The sequence below is a fragment of the Kluyveromyces lactis genome (genome assembly GCF_000002515.2).
Source record: "Kluyveromyces lactis strain NRRL Y-1140 chromosome D complete sequence".
Taxonomy (NCBI): domain Eukaryota; kingdom Fungi; phylum Ascomycota; class Saccharomycetes; order Saccharomycetales; family Saccharomycetaceae; genus Kluyveromyces; species Kluyveromyces lactis.
In genome coordinates this window covers 1,311,563-1,336,591 of record NC_006040.1, presented here as the reverse complement: position 1 = coordinate 1,336,591, position 25,029 = coordinate 1,311,563, and the positions used below count along the sequence as shown (strand labels likewise).

Here is a 25,029-nt window from a genome sequence, read left to right as displayed (position 1 = left end):
CCACAGTTTAGCTTCATGGTAACGGCATTTGACTATATAAAGAATGAATCACTGACACTCAATGGACGTTTAAAATCAATATGTAGTTCAGTAGAAAAACACTTTTAAAAATACAATACAAACGCTTCATTATACCATTTTATCTGGGTGCCCTTGAACACCTCTGAAGGCATCACTCCTGGTCCTCTCATTGCCTTCCTGTTCCCTCCATGCTCTGCCTTCTCTTCACCTCATTTCTTTCACATTTTCAGGCTGTATGACTAAATGAGAAATCTCATGTCTGAGTAGAAAGTACATCTCGAGGAAACCTATGTTGGCAAGGAAGAGACTTACCAAAACATAGCCGAGTATAACCGCAAGAATGTTTACTGGTATTGTAGAACATATTGGTACTGTTGCTGAGTACAAAGAGTTGGACGAAACTCTTAGTGGTGGTAATGGTGTTTCGGTGACCATTAAAGATGCGGCCCCAGTTTTGAGTGATTGTCATATCGGAGATTCCATTGCATGCAATGGTATATGTTTAACAGTGACTGAATTCGATTCTAATTCGTTCAAAGTTGGTATTTCACCAGAAACTGTTAGTAGAACCGATATCAGCAGTTGGAAGACTGGAACCAAGGTTAACCTCGAAAGAGCTGTGTCTCAGGATGTCCGTTTTGGTGGGCATTACGTTCAAGGCCATGTCGATACAGTAGCCACTATCAAATCACGCACCGTTGATGGTAACTCCATAGTGTTTGGATTCAAACTGGGGGAACAATCTTATGAGAAGTTTATCGTTGAGAAAGGGTTCATCTCGTTGGATGGTACTTCCCTAACTGTTACTACAATTGACGACGATGGGACTTTTTACATCGCAATGATAAAGCACACTCAAGAACACGTTATCATGCCGTTGAAACAGGTGGGCGATCTGGTTAATGTCGAAGTTGATGTTACAGGTAAAGTTATCGAAAAGCAGATTGAAGTGCATCTACAAGCGCAAATTGCCGATTCGAAATCTTCTTTGAGTCAACTGATTGGTAAGATTGTCGAAGAAAAGGTTAGAAATGCCTTAAACAAATGATTGGGATGAGAATATATACGACATTGATGTAAATAAAATATATATCGGAAAAGTTTATGATGAAAGATCCCTTCCTAGTATAATCCTACCCACATTTCATTGTGGCAGGTCGAAAATTAATGATACACCCTCATCACCGGCAGTGATTAGCTTGGACCCGTTCTCAATGACGACAAAATCAAGCACACCCATGTTGTGTCCAACACAAACGTGTACTTCTTGGCCTGTTCTGGCGTCGAATATGTATACTTTACCATTGATGCAAGAAGCAATTAAATTGTGACCGTTGATAGTGTCGAATTGTAATTTGGTGGCAGAGTCCTCAAGTTGGAACTTATGCCTCACTCTCCAAGTTTTTGTATCGTATAATAGTGCGTCGCCACAAACCAAACCGATTGCCATTAGAGGCAGCTTGCTAGACCAAGTGATGGATTCTATCGATGCATCAAGTTCATCTTGTTCTGGTTTTAATTCTATTACTGTGGTCAAATGTAGTACAGATCCGTTGCTACAGTTGATAATGGCCAACAGCCCATTATTTGACCCTGCAGCAATGACTGCAGTGTTATTCGTTAGGGAAGCTGGAGCTGCAGACAATGAGACCCAAGGAGCTTCTAAACCTTTAATATCGGCTTGAGTAATCTTGAACAAAGGCTGACCCATGTAACAGTTCCAAGCGACAATTGAGCTGTCCAAAGAACAAGTGACCAAAGTCAAATTGTTCTCACCTTCTTCTACATTAATGAACTCACCCATGGTACAGTCCTGTTGATGAGAGAAACCGGACATGATCTGAGACAACGACCCATCCACGTTGTTCAACTGATAGCACCATACCGATCCGTCAACACCACCGAATGCAAAAACACCCGATACCGTTGGATGTACTTTTAACCACACAACTTCTTCCACTTCTTCTAACTCGCTACAACGTTTCCATTGAGCACCGCCCTTCACAGACTTATGAATAAATACCTTACCGTTCATATCTGCAGTGATTAAAAACTTCCCATCAGGTGTGAACCCACCAGAAATCACAGACTCAGTATGTTCTAAGGATCCAGCAAACTTAGGAGGTTTCGAATGAGAAGTCCACAAGTTCGCTACGTTGTCTGCACCACCGGTCATCACTAGGGGCAAAGTAGGGTGGTGTGCAATGCAAAATATAGAATCAGTATGCTTATCGAAAAATCCACTTGAATTATTAGACATATCGATCTCAAGGGTCTCAGCACCATCTAAACCGCCCATCTCTTGATCATTATCGTCATCATCACCAATATTCTCACTAGGTTCAACGTTATCTAAGACAACTTCTTCACCAACTTCCTCATCTGCAATGAACTCTTCTTCAGGAACATTGTCCGCTGTATTCAATTCGGTGTTGTCCATGTTAATCAGTAAACAACTATAATTCTCCGTGAGCTGTGGATTAACAGTGGTATTCCGATCCTTTAACTAAGCCAGAAACAAACAGATATGAACTTTCAATACACTTTGCATTAGTAAGTCATCTTCAAGTGATGAGATGAGATGAGCTTTAAACTGAAATTTTTCAGTGCTTAAAGAGAAAGAAAAGGACGTAAAAGAAACGCAAATGTGCAAATATGGTCTAATTGGACTATTATAGTCAGCTTGTACTGTTCAGATACCATATAGCTATCCTTCGATCATTATTGGACAGTAATACGCCTTCCAAGTAACCGGTTTGGTGCTCTAATGACCAAGTTTCGGATAATCTTGAGTAATTTTGTCACCATATACGATTTAGTGCCTTATGGAAACTGGTTCAAATTCCATATTCTATCTATAACATTCTGTATCAGTTTTGCACAAATGCATAAAGGAAACTACCCAACGAAACCAGGTTATCCATTATCCAGAGGGTTTGATACTGGTGCTGGAATAAGCGTCTCAATAACACAATACAGTATAGGATTTTAAGCTACTGCAATGAGCCAGAGTGTTGGGTTTGAATGGGGATTTCGCCCCAGTGTTTCTTCTGGTGAGAATTTGAACATGGGTCAAGAACAGACGAGCTCTACTGAGAGCAATGACATCAGTAACGACCATGAGCGCGCTCATGGTCATATTCAGAGTAGTCAGCATAGACTTACGCATGGAACGTCTTCACGTCGTATTTCAAAGCCTAGAATCAAGAGACGTTACACAGAAGAAGACGTTTCGATGAATGGGCCTGTGTCTCAAGTTGTGCAACGGGTCAGTAAAAAGAAACCGGTGTACCGGAACTATATCCAAGGACAGCCACTTCCGTTCCCGAGATCTGTAGAATTGATGGATAAACAGTTACTGCAGTCTGTCTTACTTTCGTTGGTAAGGGAACATCCAGAGATTCAGCATTCGCTGTTTTCCAAGGTACAATCTATAAGTTTCAACAAGGAACAGTACGTCAAGGTATTGAAGGAGAAATTGACTCAGGTGTATGAGGATATTCCGTATTCCAAGTATAATCAAAGCTCGGATGGTTTGTTAAACGATTATGCTTTTGGCCGTATGAAGGCTTCAATCATGGAATTTTTAAACTGTGTCATCGATTTCCTATTGTCTAGCATCCCTCCACAATCGGATAGTGTGTTACAATCATTGAAGTTCTTGAACTGTTCTACAGATTTTTTGAACCAATTGCCTGATTTCGAGACAGCTTCGAATAATTACTACAAGAATATGTGTTTTGAACAAATATCTGAGATTTGGTGCAGTTGTATACAATTCGCATCCACAGATTTATCCTTTATGTCCGTGGTTTCCAACTTAGAAGATTGGGAGTCTGTATTGCATACGTTGAATGGAAGATCGAACAATAGACTACAGAAACCATTGGAACTGATAGGGACTATCAAGAACTCGGCCGCTATGATGTCACAGGACAGAAACGGTCACCCGCTGTCTCAAACACAACCGTCCACTGTTGGGTTCTTAAACATTAGCAGCTGACGGGGACAAATGTGACAGCTGAACCCACCCTCATCATAGAATCATCATTATATATAAAGAAAACGCCCACAAACAGACCAAAAAAGGAAGATATTTTGAAACATCATAATGGCCATCTATATATCCTTGTCTATACATATATAGCTCTCTAATACAAAACTTGCATCACTCACCCTGTTCCTCTGTTCCCTTTCTCTCTAACTTCATATGTCATGCCATACTCTTTATTTAAAACTGATGCATTTATCGCTTTGATAAAGCTTCCCTTTTACACATTCGAAAGCAGAGATGGAAAAAAGAATGGCAAAATTAGGACAGCTGGCACCTCAGGACAAGTCATATCTGTTTGAGCTTAAATTTTACGTGGCTGCCGTTATACGTATCGTAAATTATAGATAAATTCATCCGTTATGGGAAACGTTCAACCTGTTCATTATGATCCAAGCACAGTGAAACAATTAACCAAAGAGATAGCTATTGCGTCTGGTATTGGTGCTTTGAAAGGTGCAGCCATTGGGTTAGTAACGGCGTTATTACTAAGGAAGTTTTCTACCACGTACAGGAACGTGCGGACCCAGGTTCGTGTGTTCTATCACTGTTCTTGGATCTCTATGGGGATAGTTTTCAATGCTGATAAGCAATTGATCAAATTCCAAGACAGATACTATGCAGAAGAGATGAAGAGAAGAGAAAAGATACTAGATGAGGCTGCTGAGAGAGGTATTTTCTTAGAAGAAGAAGCCGCTTCGATGAGTGTTTTGGATAAGAAGTGAAAAGCCCCATCATTGGGTTTCTTCTTTACTTTACCCATTCCCTTGTAAATACTTTTGCCTTAACAGCAGGATAACATTCCAGACGTTGTTTAAATAATATATGGTTACACAAATGGAAAAAGACTATGTAAGCTCGCACTTCTATAACACTTAAAATAATGCCCATTTGACGACTTTGAACACTATAATGAATCCCATTTGGAATATTCGTAGGACAGAGAATATCAGCCATACCATCCATAAGCACGATACAATGAAAAATTCAAGGGCTTTGTACATTATCTTCCTCCATGCACGTTTCTGAACATGGCTAATGGAACTCACTTTCTCGACATTTTCTTGTAGAATCTTGACTCTTAGTGCCAACGTTGTATTAATGTCTGATAGGAATCTATCGCTAAAGGAAATCAACTTATTGACTCTGTTAGCATAATCCGTTGAAAGTTTTCTCTTCCATTCGGATAGAACCAAGTTATCCTTGGATAGCTCTACATCGTAGTCGTTTAATATAGATTCGGCAAGTGTGGTATTCTCTCTGAAGGTCTGTAGCTCTCCACTCAATTTTTTCGATGTCTCACCAAGATTTTTCTTCTGAGCCATGTCTGTTAGTAGCTTTTTACGCCTTAAAAGTTCCCAAGAACATTGAAGACACTTAACGGACAGGTAGTCATCGTAAAGCGTCTTCTTGGTAGTATCGTCAACGATATTTGATTCAAATTCTGGTGTTGATGGGTTCGACGTCATGTTGGAATTCGTAGTTGAGCTGGCAATGGCATAAGAACTGGGTGCAGAGTTACTGTTCGATGTGGTGGAGTTTGTATTGGCGATTAGGTTCATATTGGAATATGAACTCAGTCTTGAACGTTCGTCTCGTTTTTGTTCTGTTGTTTCCGCTGGAGGCTCCGGTGCCTCCTCATGTTTCTTTATGGGATCAATATGCACATCTATGATGGCGGATTTACCAGTAGCATAGTCGGTAGGAGTCTGGTATACGATCTTCGGTACGACAATCTTCGAATCTGTAAACCCAGTATTTTCTAATGGTTCCCGTTTCCTAGTCGATGCTCTAGACAATCGAGATAAGATTGATCTGGAATTCCTATTATCTCTATAATCAGATTTTGATACGGTTCCTGACGTTCTTGACAGTCGATCGAATCTTCCCCTTCGTACTGAACCTTCAAAAGATGAGGTATCCAAAGAGGAATCTGAGCTGGCTACAGAGTTCTTAGAATCATGAACCATCCTCGCATGTTTTTTACTAAACCATAACGTCCCATCTGGTTTCTTCAACTCGTCCCAATGGTTGGTTCTCCAGATTATATCATTAGATTTCTCCATTATATCGACAAACCATGGGAACTTGGAGTTTCTATGTGAAAAGTCCTTAATTGCAATTACTGGAGGTCTAGCAAGATGAAAATCTCTCGTCTTATCACCGTATTTCTTTCTGATTTTCCTATTCCGTATCACTTGCAAAGGATTGTATACATCATCGACGTCCTTGTGCTCGGAACCAGGCGGAGGGCTGGTATATTTCTCAATCAAAGTATAGTAAAATTCAAGGTATACCCGAACTTTATCAGCTTGCTCCCTAGTACGTCGACTAATATTGATTCGCCCATGGCTAGTATCTTCAAATGAAGCAGATTGAGGCTCAATGTTGAAATCCTCCATCATCCCCCTCTTTAAGTCGAGCATCAATTCAGTGGCTCTTTTAATCTGATCATCGTGCAGCATGTCCAGGACAGCATCGTCCCCTTTGACAGCATCGTTATTACACATCTTTCACGGGAGCCGTAACTCATACGCCGCTAGATAAAGTACCAGAAAGGAGGTCTATGAGTGGTTATTGGTGCCTGGAGGAATCACCTGGGACTCTTTTGTCATTCTTGAAGAATAGATGGCTGAAGATGAGTTTCTATATACGATAAAAAGAGGGAAAAACGGCTGCGTTATTAAAGAATGTACCGTTAAAGGAAAGCTGAGAAGAGGCACGGGCAATAATATCGTAAGTTTCTGTTATGCTTCCGGTCCGGTGTTGATACGTCTAGCCTGGTGTTGATTATCTTGGTTTAACTATATTGGCATATGATATTGGAGAATATTTTATTCAAGAGTCAAAAAAGAATGCATCGGCCGGGAATCGAACCCGGGGCCCAACGATGGCAACGTTGGATTTTACCACTAAACCACCGATGCTTAGTAGTTATTGTTGTTGGTAGTCCGAACTTTTGGTATCATGTCTACACACCCTCATCATATGTGTTCTCAAGCAATATCCATACACCATCAATCCAACTTGATATTCATTCCAGGTACTTTAATTAGTATAACAATATGGTTGATATCATTGCAGTCAGACCACATCCGACTTAGTTCACTCCGTATCTCCTCATCATGACATTTCCTTTACCTCATCCTTCATCAGAATTAGAAATAATGATTCTATGCAAACTTGGAACTATATCTTTATAACAAATGTATAAATCGAACAAAAGGATAGATAGATCAAAGCACTCGATATATCTACAATAGACAAGTCTCTTTAGCACGCACAATGTTTTATTTTACCATTATTGGTACCAGCGATAATCCAATTTATGAGGCAGAATTTACCACAGCGAAGAACACATTTCAGCCAGAGATCAAAGAATTGAATCCATACATTGTCCATTCGACATTAGATATAATGGAATACCTACAATGGCAACGGCAACCGCAGTTAGACATAAATACAAGCTCTGGAGGGTTCCTAAGATCAAGGCATAGTACGCAGGAGAATTCGTATTTGGGCAAAGTGGACAGTTTTTATGGTTTAGCTGTGAGTGGATTCTTAACGTATGGGAACATCAAATTTATCATGGTTCATGGAAATGGAACAGTAGATGATACAGTAACAAGATCTTTCTATTACGAAGTCTACGAGTTATATTTGAAGACGTTGATGAATCCCTTTTATAAAGTAAATGACCCAATTTCCAATTCAGCATTCGATTCAAAGGTAAGGGTATTGTCAAAACGACTATTTGTTTAAAGATATTATATATAGACAGAGGAGAAAGATTTGAAACTTGAGTTAACCATTTTATCTCTAAGTTTTAAATAGTTATATGAAAATGTAATAGTAATATTAATAATACAACGGAATATCCCCGAGGGGATGAATTACCTGGAATGCTGAAAACCCGCTTTGTTGTAAACAGGAGGCCTGAAGTGAATTCGAAAACATTGGCATGTCATTTTTTTATTTGTTTTTCATTGCATTAACGATCTGCTTAATCCGCGTAGTAGTTTCTTGGTGCTGTTTTTATCTTCCGGCCTTTTCTTAACTATGCAACCATTGAGTCTTTGCAATTTCATGCCGGCAGTTTCATTTAATAGTATTGAAGATGATTTCAACAAACGTGTTGTTTCTTGCAATCCATCAACACGCTTCTGGAAATCTGAGTGAATAGACTCCTTTGTTGTTGCAGTAAGCTGCAAGTTATCCGGTAATTTTACAATTGAAGTCTGAGACTTCGGTAATTCGTATGAGGGTATCTTCACATCAGAGAGATCTTTGGACCATTGTTCGATCTCATTCTTTATAGTTTTAATCTTCTCCTCCAAGATTTTGGCGTTTTCTTTGTTCTGGATGTTTTTCTCGTTCGGTATCTTAGCCAATTTGATTGGCGGTATTTTGTTTTTATTAGACAATGACGAGTCTACCAATATGCTATTTTCTGTATTGCCCTCTTTGAATAGATTGCTTATCTCTGACTCATCTTCCACTGTAGGTTCTGCTTCAGGGCCTTCTGAATCCCAGTCAATATCATGACTGCCCTTCCGTATATCTCGAACAAAATCCTTCAAAATTGTTAAGGTTATCTTCCGAGATTCAGACTTATTCTGTGAGTTTTTGATTTCTAGCTTCCTCAAGGCTCTTATGAGGCACCAATTCATAAGTTGTTTCATCTTCAAGTCCTGTGCAAAAGAATTGTTCATGTATCGATAAAATTCAGATTCATGTACATCTTTATGCGGAGAGATGATATCATTCAGCTGATTTTCTTGGTTCAACAACGATAACCTCCTACCCCTTTGTATCATGAAGGATTTACGTTTCGCTCTTGAATCTTCTGGTGCTAGGATTGGTCTGTTCTGTGATAATGGGTTCGGCAGTTTTTCCTGTGAAGAAGGTGGTGGATAAAAAGAAGGTGCAGGCATTAAACTTTGATAATAAGGCTGTTGTTCCTGGTACTGCGGATCTATGAATTGGTTCATTGCTTGAAAATTTATCCCCATCCCTTGCTGTGGTATGGCATATTGCTGTGGTTGTGTGCCTGCCGGTACAGCACCGGGCTGCTGGTTTGCAGCCGCATAATAATACACCATTGGCATTGGGATCATCCTTTGAGGAGACGGCAACTGAGTTGGTGCCGGGTACTGGGGCGGGAATGCTTGTCCCGTATACTGCTGATGCTCTTCTTGTGATTGCGGAGGTACTTGAAACGACGAATTGAAATTTTCGACCCTTCTTGCATCCTTAACGCTCTGGAATTCTTGTAACCTGTCTCCAAATCGTGACTTCTTTGCACTATGCCGCCTGAACTGAAACTCGTCATCTGTTTCGAAACTCTGCTGTGTAGATCTTTTCCTTTCCGGTGTCTCCGTTGGAATCGTTTGCATCTTTAATACCCTCCTCGAAGAAGATATGTCGCCGCGGGGACTCTCAGAGCCCTGAGTTTCCATTCCCTTGTGTGTCTTGAGTCGCTGTCTTCTGGTCTCTAGTATCCGAGATGAAAAAAAATACTATATTCTAAGCCCATCAGCAGCTCCAAATAAAACTGTTATGGCTCGCTTCACCTGATCCCAACCGATTCACGATAAGTTGTGGTTCGTTTAACTTTCAGTGCTTATGTTTGTTTATGTATCCAGTATATACATTGTTTACAGATTTGAACGTCTTCAATATAACAGAATGAATATCGTTCACAGTGATTATCATTACAGACATACTTCTTGCAATGATTAGTAGCGATTAGTGTCCCTGATGGCCTTGTATGTGTAATAGTTCTTCATGGCATATCATTAAGCAGGGTCTCCATCGATTCCTGTACTAGTTTCCTACAATTCTCTAGCGTTTCTTCCGATTCAAACATCGATAGTTCTTCATTCTCAGGAAGTTGACTTAGTACCCATTTCTCTCGTATGGACCTGGTGATCACCAGGAGATCTTGAATTCCCTTTATGAGCTGCATTGTGTAATTATTCGACATTTGAACCCCTGAGCTTGATACTGTCGCGAGTCCCGAGCTGCTTCTTGGTTGTTCTGTATCTTTACCACCAAACTCAATGTCAGAAAGTTTAGCCAGGTGAATTAAGGTGTTTGATAGTGTTTCTGTGGTACGGTCCAATTTGTCTAATAGCACTTGATTACTCATTTTTCTCCTGGATATTTACTTGTTCCGGAAACGTTGCATAGAACCTCTAATTTCTCCTGTAACTTCGATGAGTCTTACTTAGACTTGACCTTCTTCATCTTGTCAATGCATTTTGTAGCTTGCACATTATATAATAATAAAAAAGTCACGTGCCGGAATGAATTAGAGAGAAGCATCGTACATTGTAATTGACGATACACTTCGCATGAGGTGGGCGATTCAAGGTCAATAGGAATGCATTTTCTTGAACATACATATTGTGCTTTATATATATTTTGTGTTTGGGGCTTATCCCATTCTAATTCTTACCAGTAGAACCAAAACCACCGGCACCACGTTGAGTTTCCTCCAAGGATTCGACGACAACGATCTCTGCGTCCTCAACGATCTTCTCGAGAATCAATTGCGCTACACGATCACCTTTGTTAATTTGGAAATCCTTGTCTGAATGGTTAAACAACACTATACCAACTTCACCGGTGTAATCTCTGTCGACAACACCAGCACCGGTTTGAATACCATGCTTCACGGCCAGGCCGGATCTAGGAGCGATTCTACCGTATGTTCCCACTGGGACAGTAAAAGATATGTCTGTCTTAGCAATTCCTTGGCCTCTGGCTGGAATCACACCTGGTTGTGAAGCGTAAATGTCATAACCAGCTGCAGTGGTAGATCCCTTTGTTGGGACTTTGGCATCTGCAGAACGAAGCTGCACTTTTAAACTGTTGGACAACGATTCTGTCATTGTATTTGTATTTATATTCTTGAGGTCGCTGAGTTGAATAATGGTAAACCTCAATCAATACTATAGTATTACTAGGTCTTATCACGAAGACAGGATGAGCTTATTCATAATTTTCATTTCTTTTATATTGTTTCTAAGGCTGAAAAGACGCGTCGACGCGTTTGTCCACGAACAAAAGAGTAGGTTAAAGAGAAAACAAAGTGGGGGCTGCTACCTAGTGGCTCGAAAGATGAGGATAGACGATTGGTTTCGTGATTCATTGTCTGATGCCTCCATGTTAAAGAAAGAGATGAGTTAATCAGGAATATCATTGATACAAAACAATAAAAAATAAAAAGAATGCATCGGCCGGGAATCGAACCCGGGGCCCAACGATGGCAACGTTGGATTTTACCACTAAACCACCGATGCTTAGTAGTTATTGTTGTTGGTTGTCTTCAGTTTACGTACCGTATCTGTTGGAACTAGTCATAATGCATGACAGGGTAATACCAATATAATAGGCGGTTAATGATAGTTTTGTGTCACTGACACATAACAAAGTATATAAACCAGTACTTAGATCTAATCTACTAATTAGTAGGGATCAGATCTAAAGACACAAGGTGCATCTAATTCTACTAGGATATATATAGCTAATCAAGATGGATTCTTCTAATAAAGATCTGACAAGATCTAAGCCACGTGACATGTGTAGTCACATACCGCAACACTATCATAATGGGACAACCATTTCGTTGATGATCAATCGGTGTCATTGAATGGCAACAAGGTAGTTCTTTAATATCACTCTGGTTCCTACTAATGTCAGTCAGCTAAACTCTGATGTACAGAGAGTATTACTCATCAGCCTATCTGTTTCCCTTTCACACTACCAAATTATTCTTTTTAACGTCTTGAAGCAACTTGTCCATTGTATTTTATCAGCTAAAGTGATATAGCTTTTGAGAATGAATAAATTATAAAGACACTAAATATTAAGCAACAGTATATCCTATATCTTTTGATGACAGGTTTTATCGTAGGCTCCATGACACATCTTAGAACCAACAGTATTTCGTGTTGTTGAGCCACAAACATTCATCTTTGTACTTTTGGCATGATGGTGAAAGTCTAATTGCGCTTAAAGAATGGTTAACTTTTGAAAGATTGTGGCCCGATTCCACTTGGCGAAGTGTTGAATAAAACACAGGGAACGTCTCAGGTGGTATTTCATCTTGCCAGAATTCCAAATATGTCAATTTGGTCAAATGACACTCTTTGACAGCCTCCTTCAGTAAAGATGCCAAGGCGTTGTCAGCATTTTGCGTTTCGCCAGTAGCAATGTATACTTTAATTATGTATAGCGAATGAGACGTCCATGAGTGATGCCATACGATATGAGAACCATCAGATAATGCAGCACCGAATCTGATAGGTTTTTCCTCGTGGAATTTCTTCGAAACGAAGATATCACGGTCCTCGAACCACATGTATGTTTCCAACGTGGGTTTCACTGTGAAAAGGAACTTGGACCCGTCATTATACTCAACCATCTGTTTCCTAAATTGCTGCCTTTGCAATTCAACAAGGTCTTCATAATCGTTATACCCTAGCGTTCTAACAGGTGACTTATTAGCTTGGCCCAAGGCATCACAGTATCTGGTTTCCAAAGCAGCCAATTGATGGATCTCGTATACTGGAACATGGTAAGACACGAAACCGTTTCTGGAATAGTACTCATCTACTTCACTGTAAAGATCAATAGTCATATACTTCAAGAACGGATCATCGCTTGATTCTGATAAAGAATCGTACATATGGTTTAACTGATCAATCATTTTCTTGGCATATCCACGGCCACGATGGTGTTTCAGGGTGAAAACACCCCCGACACAAGCGGTGAGCACCGGAGTTATCTCCTCACTACCAGGGACCATAACCCAGCCGACCCTGTTCATTGTTTCACAACTTGCCACTATCTGAGACGTCTTTGATGTCTCAGGAAGAGTTAAATCCTTCAACACAAAATGCTTGATACCTAAATGTTTAGCATTGTCCTCGAACCTATCAATATGATCACCACTCTTATGTAACTGCCCTAGTTCACTTTGACCCAAAATATGCTCTCTGTCAGCGTACTCTTCACGACTTAGATATTCACCACTCCATGTGGAACCGTTCTGCAAATGAGTAAACCTAATCACTTCTGGATCGTCAACAGCCTCAAACTTGACAGATAGAGTCATCCCTGTTTTATTAATTTTATGATTTCCCTTAGCCATACGAGTTTCAACATATCTAAGAGAAGACCGACTGAAATGTACTAATGAAGATTTATATTTGCCCTTTATATATACGTTTAACTGGAAAAACGAGAAATACTATTTCCTATCGCATCGAATTCCTTTATTCTAAATTTAATTCTGCAAACGTTAATTACATGCGACTGCAATAAAATAAATAAAATAAACCCTTATACGGATAACTTAAAGAAGATTTTCTAGTCAGCCTTACCTTATAGAAACTAGAAGTTTGCTTCCATTGCTGCAGTTTTTCTTTGAAACGAAGTATTCTTATTATGCATATTTGCTTATTTGTTTTACCTTTTCTTTCCATATATAAAACTATTTCTTAGCTGTGCCAATTCAGTGATCTACGCCATTTCTATCACCAAATGCTGCATTAGTCACCTCATGGCACCTCGGCTGTCACTATCCTAAATCTCGTTAATCCTGTGCAATTTCAGCTCAAATAAGGCCTTTCTTTCCTGTATCTTCGCTTACCTTCTCAAAGTGTTGATGTTTCAGACAACCAAAGATTCAACACCGCGGCAAGCAGTTAAAAAGTTAAACCCCGGAATATCTGTATATCACGTGATTTGGATTTATTCTGACTTGAAATAACACATGTAGAGAAGTACACATAGTACATAAAAATACAGATATCAAATGTTCACGGTCAATTCCATCTTGAAGGAAGCAATTGATTGAATTTCCGTTGGAATTTGTGTCTTAATGTTTTGTGTCAATTTTGTATTGGAAGAAGAAGAGGAAGATGGAGTCACTGCCAGTATTTGTTTTACGATCTCCTTTAGGACAAGGGTACAAAGACGTAGAGACTGGCCTTGCGTTCTAAAATGATGAAATAATTCCTTGAATAAAGATGTTGGCTTCCCAGCTGTCTTAGTAACGATTTCTTGTAGCTCGTCTCGTGTTATGTGGAATCCTTTCGATTTCAAAAACCCGTCCAATTGCATTGTCATCATGCTGATTCCAATATCGGGTTTTGTCATCGGTGTCTTGAACCTTACAGAGAGCTTACGTCTTTGTAAGGATAAAATTGAAATTTTCTCCATGAAGAGCCGTTTGAATTCTTGCAAAGTCAATTTCGATAACAAACAGACATCGACTTTGGTTTCAGAGAACGCGTAGGTACGGAAACTTATTTCATCTTTCAATTTCTTGTGTTGACCTACGGTATACCCTTGTGATTGCAGGTTTGAGGGGTAATTACCACTGTGCACACTGGCCTCAATTTGCGCCATAAGGTTTGCTGGTCCGGCGTTCTTGATTAATTTTTCCAAGGAATTGGATTTAATCAACTGCATGTATTTTTGCAGAATATTATCTTGAAACTCAGCTTCTGTCATCGCACCTAGTACGTTGGTTTCAAGGTAGTATAGATATTCCTCAATTCTGTCTTCGATGGTATGTGGCGGTAGGTTGGACATTACCGAGATATGTATACCTAACGTGTCTGTTAAAAGCCTCAGTCCTCCAAGTACCACGTATCCGATCTGTTTCTTGTTTCGTAAATCTGGCACAAGTGTCATGGACATGAAGTATTCGAAAAGACTACTCATAGTGTAATCTACTGGGTTCGTTCTATCACCAGTCTCAATGAAATATACAACACTGTTTGTTGGATCCTCTTTGAAGCTGGTCATCTCGATGAAAAAATTGCTGCCTTGTGCCAGTTTAATTGTTTCGGGCTCTCTTAATCGGAACACCGAGGTTTGATTCACGTTTGGGCCAGACAAGTGATGAATTATACCATCCATATACTGATTCACCGTTTCAGCAATCGAGAGATCCCCCTGGATGACGAGGTTCATGTAATTAGACTTGGGGATCCATAGGTCCTTACAGAACATTTTGAAGGACTCAATGTCAATATCTTCTAACGCATCCAATCGTTCTTCCAACGTTGTTAACTCCTTCTCTAAAAGGATCAACACCCCTAATGATGCCAGCGTACATGAATTTGCTCTTGCTGCTTCCTCGTATTTAGTACGCACAAGGATTCTACTGTGTCTAAACATGCTGTTTGTAATGTCAAAATCAGGTTTGCCAATATCCACCATTTTATCCATGATTATTTGCAAGATCATGGCCACACCTTGTGGGAACCCATTTATTGTAACAGCTAATCGAACATCACCCCTATTGTTTGCAGCTATCTGATACATATATCCGACACGTTCAGAAGGGTATAAAGACTCGTTGATATAGAAATATAGTAGCTGCGTCAGAATTTCAAGATTCATGGTATTCTTGGCTGAGGGTTCCATACCCATATTGATGAGTTCTATAGTAATCACTGATCTCGAGCTATATTCTAATGAGTTTTCTTCCTTCACCCAGAGTTCGTAATTTTCGTTTTTGCTCATAAGTCGAGGTGTCGTTTGTAACAATTTAGATTGCGTTATGATAGAGAGTGCCGAGCCTTGAGATTTGCGAAGAACAGCCGTTAGAGACTGTTTCAATGCAGATAGATTCTTTTCTAGACCAAACAAAAAAGCAGTAGAGCTAGGGAGCCGGAAGTCCTTTGGCGACATCTTGACGTGATTCAATTTTATCAGGCTTAACTCATACTGAAATCTGTAATGCTCATCAAATTTAACGTTCGTTGGAACCTGCCTCGATTTAAGGAAATCATTTGATTGTAAGTCACCTAAAAAGATAAGCTTACAGTTATTCCAACTCATGTAGGTTTTTACAAATGATAGGAACTTCTTAGCTTGAGAGTTCCACCATTCTTTCGATTTTGGGCTCTCATAATAGCTACCGATATCGGAACCTTTTCGATTGCATGAGAAGGCAATACTGTTATTCAAAATAAACTGTGGGTCTTCACACTGCAGTAGTTCAGAGCACAAATCTGAACATTTATCCATAGTAGAATTATCCAGATCCTGGTACATAAATTGAAGCAAATTTATGGTATTCCATTCGTTCAAATATTGCGCTATCTCATCTGGATCTATTGATTGGAAAAAGGGCAAGAAACCCTGGAATAAATCGGTAAGTAAACTTTCTACCCCTGTCTTCCATCCACTATTAGTTAATTCAAATTGTAGCACCAATCCTTCATCGTCAATTGTAAACTTAGATAACTGTGTCACCTGTCTGGTTAATATGTTTCGAGCGCTAAACTTACTATGAATCGACCCTGAACTTTCGTCACCAAACAAATCAGACCAAACCTTGGAGAATATTTTCAGTTCAGATCTACTAAACAGGGCCTCTTGGTGAGATACTGGGAACACTAAGCGAAGTATAGGTGCTTTGGAGGACTGTATCAGTATTGAATTCGGAGTCTCTGGTTCTTGTTTACTGAACAACGGTTCTGTATATCTGGCCGCCCAGACTTTCTGCAATTTCTTGAAAGACTCAATGGAGAAAGACTGTGATTTGATAGTGGACTTGGTACGAAAGTCTCCAAAAGTAGTTTGAACCAGCTTCTTCAAATAATGCAAGGACTGTGATCCTCTAATGACTATACTGATGTTTTCTGCAACAAAATTATCCGCATAGTGTTTCTGCAGAACATTCTTTAGATTTATTATCTTACCAGCAACAATAGGAAACTGAGTCAGAGTGTAGATGTTTCCAGTGGAAAACCGACTGAACTTGGATCTTTGCGTTGCCAATTTTTTGGTACCATGATACAGAGCTTTCGAAACCAAATTCTTATTGTTCTCATGTTCATTATCTATGGCTTGGATCTCTTTGTTAATATCTGCACTTTGAAAAATTGGTGAACCCAGCTTGTCAGCAATGACACCAACCAATTCATCAAATATAGGTTTACCGGTTTTATTATTTGAATTTGGAATCTCGAAATAAAAACTCGTTTGTTCACCTGTAGTGAAAGCGTTCTGATTACCATTGTATTCAATCAATAAATCATGATAATGACTCCTTTTGGGGAATTTTTTAGACTCAGAACTTATAATCATGTGTTCGCAAAGATGAGCTAAACCTGGTACCTCATCAGGATCGTTATGGGAACCGGTTGCAACTGAAGCGCATAGCGATGCAAACGATTCACCGGGATCCGAAATCAATAATGCCGTGATTCCGTTACTTAATTGAACAAACTGGTGAGCTCTATTCGAGTTGGAAATCGGAGTATAAATGGGAACATCGATTGTTTGTACAGTAGCGGCTGTCATGTTGTGACTTTGATTTGATTACTTGCCGTATAACTGATCAGTGACACATTTTTCCGAAGTAACAAATGGTTCAGGAGTGTTATAATTATGTTACTCATATTTATACAAGGCAAAGCATCGGTTAGTAGTAATCTTGAGGCAACTACTCTGGGCAATGCTTGTTATGATAGTCTTTTTCTTCAGTATAGAGTTGAATCTCACTGTCAATACCAGAATAAGTAAGTATTTAGATGTCAGAAACAAGGAATTAAGACAAACAATAAGGAAAAAAAAAGTCTCCCGGGGGCGAGTCGAACGCCCGATCTCCAGATTACAAATTGCTTTGTGTTTTCAAATTACAGTCTGGCGCCTTAAACCAACTTGGCTACCGAGAGGAGTTACTTGAGTGACCTCGTAACTTCACCCATTATGTTCTTCTGGACAGTTTACCCCATACAGCATCAATCCCAAAGCTAATTCTCGATGCAGTAAGTAATTTGAATATCGATTATACGGTAAAATATTGGTAGTGTATACAAAATATTTGAAGTCTTTACATCCTCTCTAATTAATAGTATCGTCAATGGCCTTGTTTTCAGCCAAACCATTATTGGATTTCCCAGGTTGAATATTGTACTTGGCAGACATCACCGGGGACAAATCGTGTTTCCCGGAAGAAACTGCAACAAGAGCACCGTCTGCATCGACCATATGAGGCAAATCCTCGACCTTAGGAGCCTCATCGTATTTCTCACCTTCAACTGGACTCCCAGAAACGTATCTCTTAAATTTTTCCCACTTAGACTTGAACCCTTCCATATTCCTTGCGCTGCTTTTTATCTAGTTAATAGATAGTGTTCTTCCTAATAATCAGATGAATACAAAAGAAAATGATGTTATATCTTGGACAAAACCCCCCAAAAATCGGTTGTAACCTTACTTATATACCTACGGTAGGTTTCTCGTACTATATAATCTAACTATGGAACGGTGTACCTTTTGTCTCTTCGAGCCCTTTAATCTGATAAATCTCAATGGAGCCGTATGGCGATATCAGATTTTCATTATCTGTTCGTTCTAAGAAAGACCGACCGATAAGATAGAGGAATAGTAGCGAAAGACTGATAGAACTCGGCGAACGTCTGCCTTTTTTCCTTGGCTGTACTGGGCTGACTTTGTAAGCCGGTACGATATATGCCAGGCAAATCGCTCGAAGGAAGAGGAGTCAGCGATAATCGCTGTATGTCGCATACTAATGAGTCTCTCTCTCTCTCTCATCAGAAATAGAAAACGGGACTTTTTTCCCGTCTAAATCACGTGAAAATAAATTGACAGTTTCCATTTTGTCCGGAATACTTTGGTCACGTGATTGAGATCCGGACAACGCGAAGACGCGAAACAATTTTTTTTCAAATTTCGTTTTTGGCGTGCTGACGCGTCAGCACTTTGCGAAGATGCGAATCTACAAAGCGAAATTGGAAAGTCCTTGAACCAAGACAGGCCTGTTAGAGCTTCCAAAGGAACTTCACGAATTTTATGACCTGCTGTTAGTCTATGAAAGCGTGTATAACAGATTTTGTTTGTTTCCACTGGATATGCACGGTCGATTACTCGGTGTTTTTCTGTATATTGTATCTTTCTCGTTGTTTTAGGGCCAAGAAAGAACAATAAGAGAAAGAGACGCGATTTGTGTGTTGTCTGTCAGGTCCAAGATTTTGGTGACATTGGCTGGCTGGGTTACCGCTAACAGGTTAAGTTCTTCTCTATCCTGTTGAAACTGTTTTCATATATATATATACAGCATATATGTTTACCACATACTAGGAGACAGAACGATAGAGTATAGATTTTAAGATGAGACCGAGAACCAGGAGCAGCTGGAGTGTTAGTGACGCAGAAGCAATGGAGAAGTCTTCACACCAAAGGAAACGTGTCGCGCTATCGGAGCAGCCACTCCACGATAATAAACTGAAATCTTCAGTCGGGTCATTGAGGAATTCACAAGTCGATGAAGGTAAAAATAAGATATATGGGAACTCTTCACAGACAACGAGTTCAGTGTCGTTGAAAAGACAGATATACCGTGATGATGATGATGAGGAACAAAAATCAGATGTGCGTTCAGATGATGATATTCTAGAGCCCAGGAAAAGTCATAAGAGACTGAAATGCGAGAGCTTAGAAAGACGTAGAGAAGAATTGGACTCCCAGGATAAAGAAGATGTAACGATGTGTTATGATTATTCGGATGATATTTTTGACCATCTTTACACGAGACAGTTTGAAACTACGCCAAAGATCAATTATTTGAAGGATAAAAATTACGAATTTTACTTGAGACCGACGATGAGATCGATCCTCGTTGATTGGATTATAGAGGTTCATTGTAAGTTTCAACTGTTACCGGAAACGTTGTACCTTTCGATAAACCTCATGGATAGATATCTTTCTTTTAACAAAGTTACATTACCAAAGTTACAATTAATTGCAATCACGTCTTTATTGATTGCCGCCAAGTTTGAGGAGGTGAATCTTCCTAAGCTATCAAATTACTCATATATCACAGATAATGCTTACAGCAACGATGAAATCAAACAGGCCGAGTTTGTCATTCTGAATAAACTGGAATACAACATCGGATGGCCTAACCCATTAAATTTTCTACGAAGAATATCCAGATGTGATGAGTACGATTCAATCACTAGAACTTTGGGCAAGTGTTTAATTGGATATATGATTTCGTGCCCACACTTCATCGACGTAGTGCCTTCTAAGATTGCGTCCGTGGCAATGTTCACTGCACAAAGAATCGTGCATGAAGACTTCCAATGGGACGAATTATGGGATTATTATTCATGCTTTTCATTCAAAGATAATGAGATAGAGTTAAAAGAGTTATCACAAATTCTGATAAACGATATTGCTAAGCCAACAACACAACTTAATGCATTAATTCACAAATACAAAAAAATTGGCACATGGAACAAAATCCATGATTGGTGTTTGAAGCACTGTACTTATGAAGAGCTGAACCCTAGCGACTACGCTTCATCATCACCTGCATCTTCCACTTCACTATGATAATTTTTCACTTCCGAGTTCTTTTGGATCTTAAGCTCATTCACATCCCCGAGCTACTTTTGCGGTCTCGCATTCCCATCATTTCAAGATGTTCTTACTTCATAATCATATCCATTGCATTTTATAAATAATTAATCGAGTAATCAACTAATAATAATAGTTAAAAAATGACTTATTCATTAATTGAAATTAGTTCAGAAACATGCTAAGTGTACATAAGAAGTAAATTATTTGAAGTGGTTATACTTTAAAGGGTAAGGGGTGGGTATACCTATGATTGCAACATAATGCTGATACTGATGATCCTGAGAGAACTCTTTCTGAGTTTTTGAGCAGGTGAAATATTAAAAGTGAATTGAAGTAAAGGGTTCACTAAGGTCTAAATCCTCATTTTATCTGTTGAATGGAAAACACATTGACACATGTGGGTTGGCTAGATTAATTATTACAATGTTTGTTTTCTATTATGATTAGTATTAGTATAGTTATCGTTTTTTTTTTTTTTTGGGTTTAGTATGCTTTTAGAATGCCTCCCTTTAACGCGCAACATGTACTATTCCACTTCCCAGAAACTAATTGAGTATTGGATCAGATTGATTCCATATCTCTGACCCCGTGATTCGAATTTCTTCTTATAGGAAAAAGTCCCTCGATAACATTTCATATTGGCACTACAATGGCCAATCATACTCAGTAATTAAGGCCGGAAGGATCATGGTTTCTTTAAATGATCGAATCTCGTGATTTATTCTGAATCATGTAGTGTCATTATATCATAGTTGTGGGACATGACTTTCTTTGCCCATTGTCTAGAAATTACCGATGCTTTCATAAATCTTCTCGAAGCGTATTTCTTAAACAATTCATCATGTACAACAGGCTGGACCAAATATTCCATAACCATATTACACACGGGAGCTAGTTCGTCTTTGGTATATCCTCCACTATAGTGTATTAGATTTCCATCCCATTGGCCCTTTCCTAACATCTTTCTCGATAAGAACATAGATGCTGCGGCGCACAATGAGGGTAGAATCCCAATGAATTTGAAGTCAACTATGGATATCTCAAGCAAATATTTCGCCAATGTTCTGGATTGTATATCATAGTCATCTGCCTTAGATATCCTTCTTAGGAAATTCATGGGATTTGGATAATTGAGATTGAACTCTAACGTTTTTAGAATAAATTTCTCTCCTTCTTTGATTTCTTCTTCATCGCATGCACCATCCGTTTCGTAAGCGAAGTGTTTCACACTGGGGCTATACACTTCTTCATATTTCGAAGCGATGAATAAGCACGCTGTTCCTACTAATTGTAGTTTTTCCAGCTGTACTAACTCTTTGCAAAGGAATCTATCCATGATATTCAACGCCAAATATAAGGTTTCCGGCAGTAGGCCAAACTTGTTATGAATCTTTACCATCCAGTTAACTAAAATATCCCTATTTTGCTGAATGTTGGCATGTTTGAATAGTTCGTGTCTGTTAGGCAAAGTCATCATTTCCAATCTGTGCAAATATTCAAAGATATCTGTAACATATTCGCTTACCATGAAGGGATCATTGATATCTTCTTCATCAAGATCTTCCCATTCATATTCTTTACCCTTTTCACATACTTTAAATTTCTTAGGTAACGTTTGTTCAACGACAGTGCTTATTGGTCTCTTTTTCGAATCCTCAACCTGAAGTTGCTTTGCTCTCAATTCGACACTGCTAGCGCTATTGTTAGCATTTTCGTCAATTGGCATAGGCGCAAGGCTGTTTCCGACGTTAACAGCAGGGCATTCATTGCTACTCTTACTTCCACTACTGGCATCATCTGTTGCGTCACTGCCATCGTTGACGTTTTCGTGAAAAGCGTTTGTGGTTTGCATCTTGAAATCAGCTTCATTATCTGAACGCTGAACATTTGGGTTGACGTCGTGAACGCCGTCATTTTCCGTATGCTCACTGCTGTATGTTGATGATGATGGAGCAGACTTTTCAGTATCCAGATGTGAATATCCAATTATTTCTTGTCTTTCATCGATCGTAACATGCTTTTGTGTACCCAGGGATTTGTGATTATGAACTAGATTAGAATCCAGCTCCTCTCTTTCATCAATCTTAGCTAGCGGATTGTAATTCTCCTTATCCTCAGGTACCATTATGTCATCTCTCAATGGTGCCGGTTTTGTGTTCGAATACGAGTTTGCGGTACCCTGGGGAAGATTATTCGTCCTGCTATTCTGCAGTCTTGATTTAGCCTGCCTCAAAACTTTACCGAACGTAGATTCAGTAGTATTAGTAACATTGTTTAACACTGGTCTTCTTAGCATGTTCAAGTTTTTCAAGCTTCTATCATATTTATCCTTTGACATAATGCTTTGACAGAATTGTCTTTAATTTAGTTTCTGTTAAAAAGAAGAGATCGGAAAGAAAGACAATTGCACTTTCTTTAGTACCTGCTTTAGCAATCAACTCAGTCAACTATTCTATTACCAATTTCCCAATGAGTTCTGCAGGAGATCAATAATTAAGAGTTATACCAACAGATCTTGATTCCAGTATAAAAAAACTCTGCGATTCTTTTTAGGAGCAAGACGTAGGATCTCTTGATCAACTTGCTTTCTGCTATCACTGTCTCTACCGATAGCAATGTCTTCACCGCTGGCGATACTCTTGGTAGTATGTTTCCTATCGACTATTGTCAACTATGGACTGGGATTGTTCAAAGCTAAAACCTCTTTATTGAAATAATGAATCTGAAAAGCTTGGATCAGATTCAGATTCGATTTGGAAACTAACCTATTGAGGAAGTAACAAAACAATAATAAAGAAACAGCAAGGGACAACAAACCAGAAAAGTTCAAAAAGAAAAAACAGGCTCACTCCAATCGGAACAATACAAATTCTTCACCAGTTGTATGGAAAGATTCACCGAAAAAGCTTTAAGAACCGTGAGAAGCTTTTGTGATCGTTCGCTTAAAGCCTACTTTTTCTCTATCGTCACTGAGACAGACGCAGCAAAAACTTCTTACTTCTAAGATAAAGAAGAATACCTCACTACAGATGCTTCAACTGTCGGGAGAAGTAGCACAAAAGAAATTTTAAATGTCTACAAAGAACCTCTACGTTGATTTATGGCTTCATAGCAGACGCCCCTCCCCTTCACAGAATCTAATGAGGATTCCCTCAGTCACCGAACGTTGTCGTCATTCTGTAATAATAACCAAAAGAAAAATGTAACCACAAGCATGGAGTACCCAAAGGAATACTGCAATGGAGTATGCGCAGTGATGCCCTATCCCCCCAATCCGCTCAGTTGCTCATATAGTCAGTTGATGCTTCTTTGTCAGAAAGGTAGCACCAAATTACAAAGCGATGAGCTTTTGTGAAAAGTCCATCGGTTTATTTACATTTTTCCTAAAACGTAAATATGCATAGTTGTTTACCTTTTTCCTTATTAGGAAGTGTTCGATCAATAAAGAAATCAGGCCGTAGCATGAGTGCAAACACAGGACCTGGCTCTGGCCCTATTCCTGGCACTGGCTGTTTTTCTCCCTAGCGAAGTTAAGACTATTCATACGCGCGATCGTTGGTGAATTCCAGCTGCAAAATGCTGTTTGTGTTTTCTCTGTGCACCATTTTAAAGATGACAATTGCTATAAACGATAATTAAGCAACTTGTATATAGTATAGACACGACGGCATTGAACTAGGTTGGTTGTAAACGCATCTTTTTTTTTGGGGGTACTGCACAGTACTTTCACTGAGCCAAAAATCCACCATCGATTGGATACACTGAACCTGTAGTGAAACCGGTCAGTGGGGAAAGTAAGAATAAGACAGTGTTCGAAACTTCTGTCATTGTTGCCATACGCTTCATCGGGTGCTGACTCGACATCCATTGTTGCGTTTCCTTTGGCAAAGCTTGAATCTTGGGTGTGGAAACATATCCTGGCGCAACTGCGTTCACTCTAACATTTCTTTCTGCGTATTCTAATGCAACACTCTGAGTTATCCCTATTACTGCATGCTTCGTTGCTGTATACGGGGAAATACCGGGAATACCAACAAGACCATTAACTGCAGAGAGATTCACCACCGCTGCCTCAGAGTCTGGACTCGAAGAGCTTTCCATCAATGGTAGCGCATATTTTAGTGTGTAGAAGGTACCATTAATGTTCGTATCAATGACTTGCCTCCAGGAATCAATATCGTAATCTTCAATTCCTGTCTGATGAGGACCTGTAATTCCTGCATTATTTACTAAATAGTGTAATGCTCCAAATTCTTCTCTTATCTCTTGGATTAAGTCTTCCACCGCTTTTGCAACAGTTACATCCACTTCTTTCCCAATCACTCTGCTCCCACTGGGATCAATATTGCCCGCTGTCTCTTGCACTTCGGATAAGTGTCTCGAAGTAATGACCACAGTAGCTCCTCTTACAAAAAGTGCACGAGCAATGCCCTCTCCAACCCCTGTGGAGGCTCCTGTAACCAAGGCTATTTTTCCAGCAAACGAATATTCTGACATGGTACGATTTCTTATGACAAAGATGCTCAACTGAGAAC

At 39.4% G+C, this 25,029-nt stretch overlaps 15 protein-coding genes and 3 non-coding genes across 18 annotated transcripts; 5 read left to right on the top strand and 13 right to left on the bottom strand.

The window, feature by feature from the left end:
* Window positions 1-361: 361 nt before the first annotated feature.
* On the top strand, window positions 362-1,069 carry RIB5 (riboflavin synthase; the record flags this gene model as incomplete). The annotated part of the gene is made up of 1 exon (XM_453760.1): window positions 362-1,069. The coding sequence occupies one exon, from the start codon at window positions 362-364 to the stop codon at window positions 1,067-1,069; it is 708 nt and encodes a 235-aa protein (XP_453760.1).
* Window positions 1,070-1,165: 96 nt separating this feature from the next.
* SQT1 (Sqt1p) lies at window positions 1,166-2,461 on the bottom strand (the record flags this gene model as incomplete). The annotated part of the gene is made up of 1 exon (XM_453759.1): window positions 1,166-2,461. One exon carries the CDS (start codon window positions 2,459-2,461, stop codon window positions 1,166-1,168), a length of 1,296 nt encoding a protein of 431 aa, XP_453759.1.
* Window positions 2,462-3,022: 561 nt separating this feature from the next.
* STS1 (Sts1p) lies at window positions 3,023-4,024 on the top strand (the record flags this gene model as incomplete). Its single annotated transcript, XM_453758.1, has 1 exon — window positions 3,023-4,024. One exon carries the CDS (start codon window positions 3,023-3,025, stop codon window positions 4,022-4,024), a length of 1,002 nt encoding a protein of 333 aa, XP_453758.1.
* A 410-nt stretch (window positions 4,025-4,434) lies between these two features.
* RCF3 (Rcf3p) lies at window positions 4,435-4,797 on the top strand (the record flags this gene model as incomplete). The annotated part of the gene is made up of 1 exon (XM_453757.1): window positions 4,435-4,797. One exon carries the CDS (start codon window positions 4,435-4,437, stop codon window positions 4,795-4,797), a length of 363 nt encoding a protein of 120 aa, XP_453757.1.
* A 150-nt stretch (window positions 4,798-4,947) lies between these two features.
* Window positions 4,948-6,582, bottom strand: MTC4 (Mtc4p; the record flags this gene model as incomplete). The annotated part of the gene is made up of 1 exon (XM_453756.1): window positions 4,948-6,582. One exon carries the CDS (start codon window positions 6,580-6,582, stop codon window positions 4,948-4,950), a length of 1,635 nt encoding a protein of 544 aa, XP_453756.1.
* Window positions 6,583-6,928: 346 nt separating this feature from the next.
* KLLA0_D15785r lies at window positions 6,929-6,999 on the bottom strand. The gene has a single exon. It is a non-coding gene; the product is annotated as a tRNA-Gly (tRNA).
* A 358-nt stretch (window positions 7,000-7,357) lies between these two features.
* On the top strand, window positions 7,358-7,834 carry TRS20 (TRAPP subunit TRS20; the record flags this gene model as incomplete). The annotated part of the gene is made up of 1 exon (XM_453755.1): window positions 7,358-7,834. One exon carries the CDS (start codon window positions 7,358-7,360, stop codon window positions 7,832-7,834), a length of 477 nt encoding a protein of 158 aa, XP_453755.1.
* A 221-nt stretch (window positions 7,835-8,055) lies between these two features.
* DSN1 (MIND complex subunit DSN1) lies at window positions 8,056-9,531 on the bottom strand (the record flags this gene model as incomplete). Its single annotated transcript, XM_453754.1, has 1 exon — window positions 8,056-9,531. One exon carries the CDS (start codon window positions 9,529-9,531, stop codon window positions 8,056-8,058), a length of 1,476 nt encoding a protein of 491 aa, XP_453754.1.
* A 326-nt stretch (window positions 9,532-9,857) lies between these two features.
* Window positions 9,858-10,223, bottom strand: SRB6 (Srb6p; the record flags this gene model as incomplete). Its single annotated transcript, XM_453753.1, has 1 exon — window positions 9,858-10,223. The coding sequence occupies one exon, from the start codon at window positions 10,221-10,223 to the stop codon at window positions 9,858-9,860; it is 366 nt and encodes a 121-aa protein (XP_453753.1).
* A 298-nt stretch (window positions 10,224-10,521) lies between these two features.
* DUT1 (bifunctional dITP/dUTP diphosphatase) lies at window positions 10,522-10,968 on the bottom strand (the record flags this gene model as incomplete). The annotated part of the gene is made up of 1 exon (XM_453752.1): window positions 10,522-10,968. The coding sequence occupies one exon, from the start codon at window positions 10,966-10,968 to the stop codon at window positions 10,522-10,524; it is 447 nt and encodes a 148-aa protein (XP_453752.1).
* Window positions 10,969-11,308: 340 nt separating this feature from the next.
* KLLA0_D15675r lies at window positions 11,309-11,379 on the bottom strand. Its single transcript has one exon. It is a non-coding gene; the product is annotated as a tRNA-Gly (tRNA).
* Window positions 11,380-12,008: 629 nt separating this feature from the next.
* KLLA0_D15653g (uncharacterized protein) lies at window positions 12,009-13,232 on the bottom strand (the record flags this gene model as incomplete). Its single annotated transcript, XM_453751.1, has 1 exon — window positions 12,009-13,232. The coding sequence occupies one exon, from the start codon at window positions 13,230-13,232 to the stop codon at window positions 12,009-12,011; it is 1,224 nt and encodes a 407-aa protein (XP_453751.1).
* A 662-nt stretch (window positions 13,233-13,894) lies between these two features.
* AXL1 (Axl1p) lies at window positions 13,895-17,407 on the bottom strand (the record flags this gene model as incomplete). The annotated part of the gene is made up of 1 exon (XM_453750.1): window positions 13,895-17,407. One exon carries the CDS (start codon window positions 17,405-17,407, stop codon window positions 13,895-13,897), a length of 3,513 nt encoding a protein of 1,170 aa, XP_453750.1.
* A 275-nt stretch (window positions 17,408-17,682) lies between these two features.
* Window positions 17,683-17,781, bottom strand: KLLA0_D15587r. Its single transcript has 2 exons — window positions 17,742-17,781; window positions 17,683-17,719 (listed from the first exon to the last, which is right to left on the bottom strand). It is a non-coding gene; the product is annotated as a tRNA-Tyr (tRNA).
* Window positions 17,782-17,950: 169 nt separating this feature from the next.
* Window positions 17,951-18,205, bottom strand: KLLA0_D15576g (uncharacterized protein; the record flags this gene model as incomplete). The annotated part of the gene is made up of 1 exon (XM_002999329.1): window positions 17,951-18,205. One exon carries the CDS (start codon window positions 18,203-18,205, stop codon window positions 17,951-17,953), a length of 255 nt encoding a protein of 84 aa, XP_002999375.1.
* A 1,035-nt stretch (window positions 18,206-19,240) lies between these two features.
* Window positions 19,241-20,467, top strand: KLLA0_D15565g (uncharacterized protein; the record flags this gene model as incomplete). Its single annotated transcript, XM_453749.1, has 1 exon — window positions 19,241-20,467. One exon carries the CDS (start codon window positions 19,241-19,243, stop codon window positions 20,465-20,467), a length of 1,227 nt encoding a protein of 408 aa, XP_453749.1.
* A 745-nt stretch (window positions 20,468-21,212) lies between these two features.
* Window positions 21,213-22,832, bottom strand: KLLA0_D15543g (cyclin family protein; the record flags this gene model as incomplete). Its single annotated transcript, XM_453748.1, has 1 exon — window positions 21,213-22,832. One exon carries the CDS (start codon window positions 22,830-22,832, stop codon window positions 21,213-21,215), a length of 1,620 nt encoding a protein of 539 aa, XP_453748.1.
* Window positions 22,833-24,220: 1,388 nt separating this feature from the next.
* On the bottom strand, window positions 24,221-24,991 carry KLLA0_D15521g (SDR family NAD(P)-dependent oxidoreductase; the record flags this gene model as incomplete). The annotated part of the gene is made up of 1 exon (XM_453747.1): window positions 24,221-24,991. One exon carries the CDS (start codon window positions 24,989-24,991, stop codon window positions 24,221-24,223), a length of 771 nt encoding a protein of 256 aa, XP_453747.1.
* Between the last annotated feature and the right edge of the window lie 38 nt (window positions 24,992-25,029).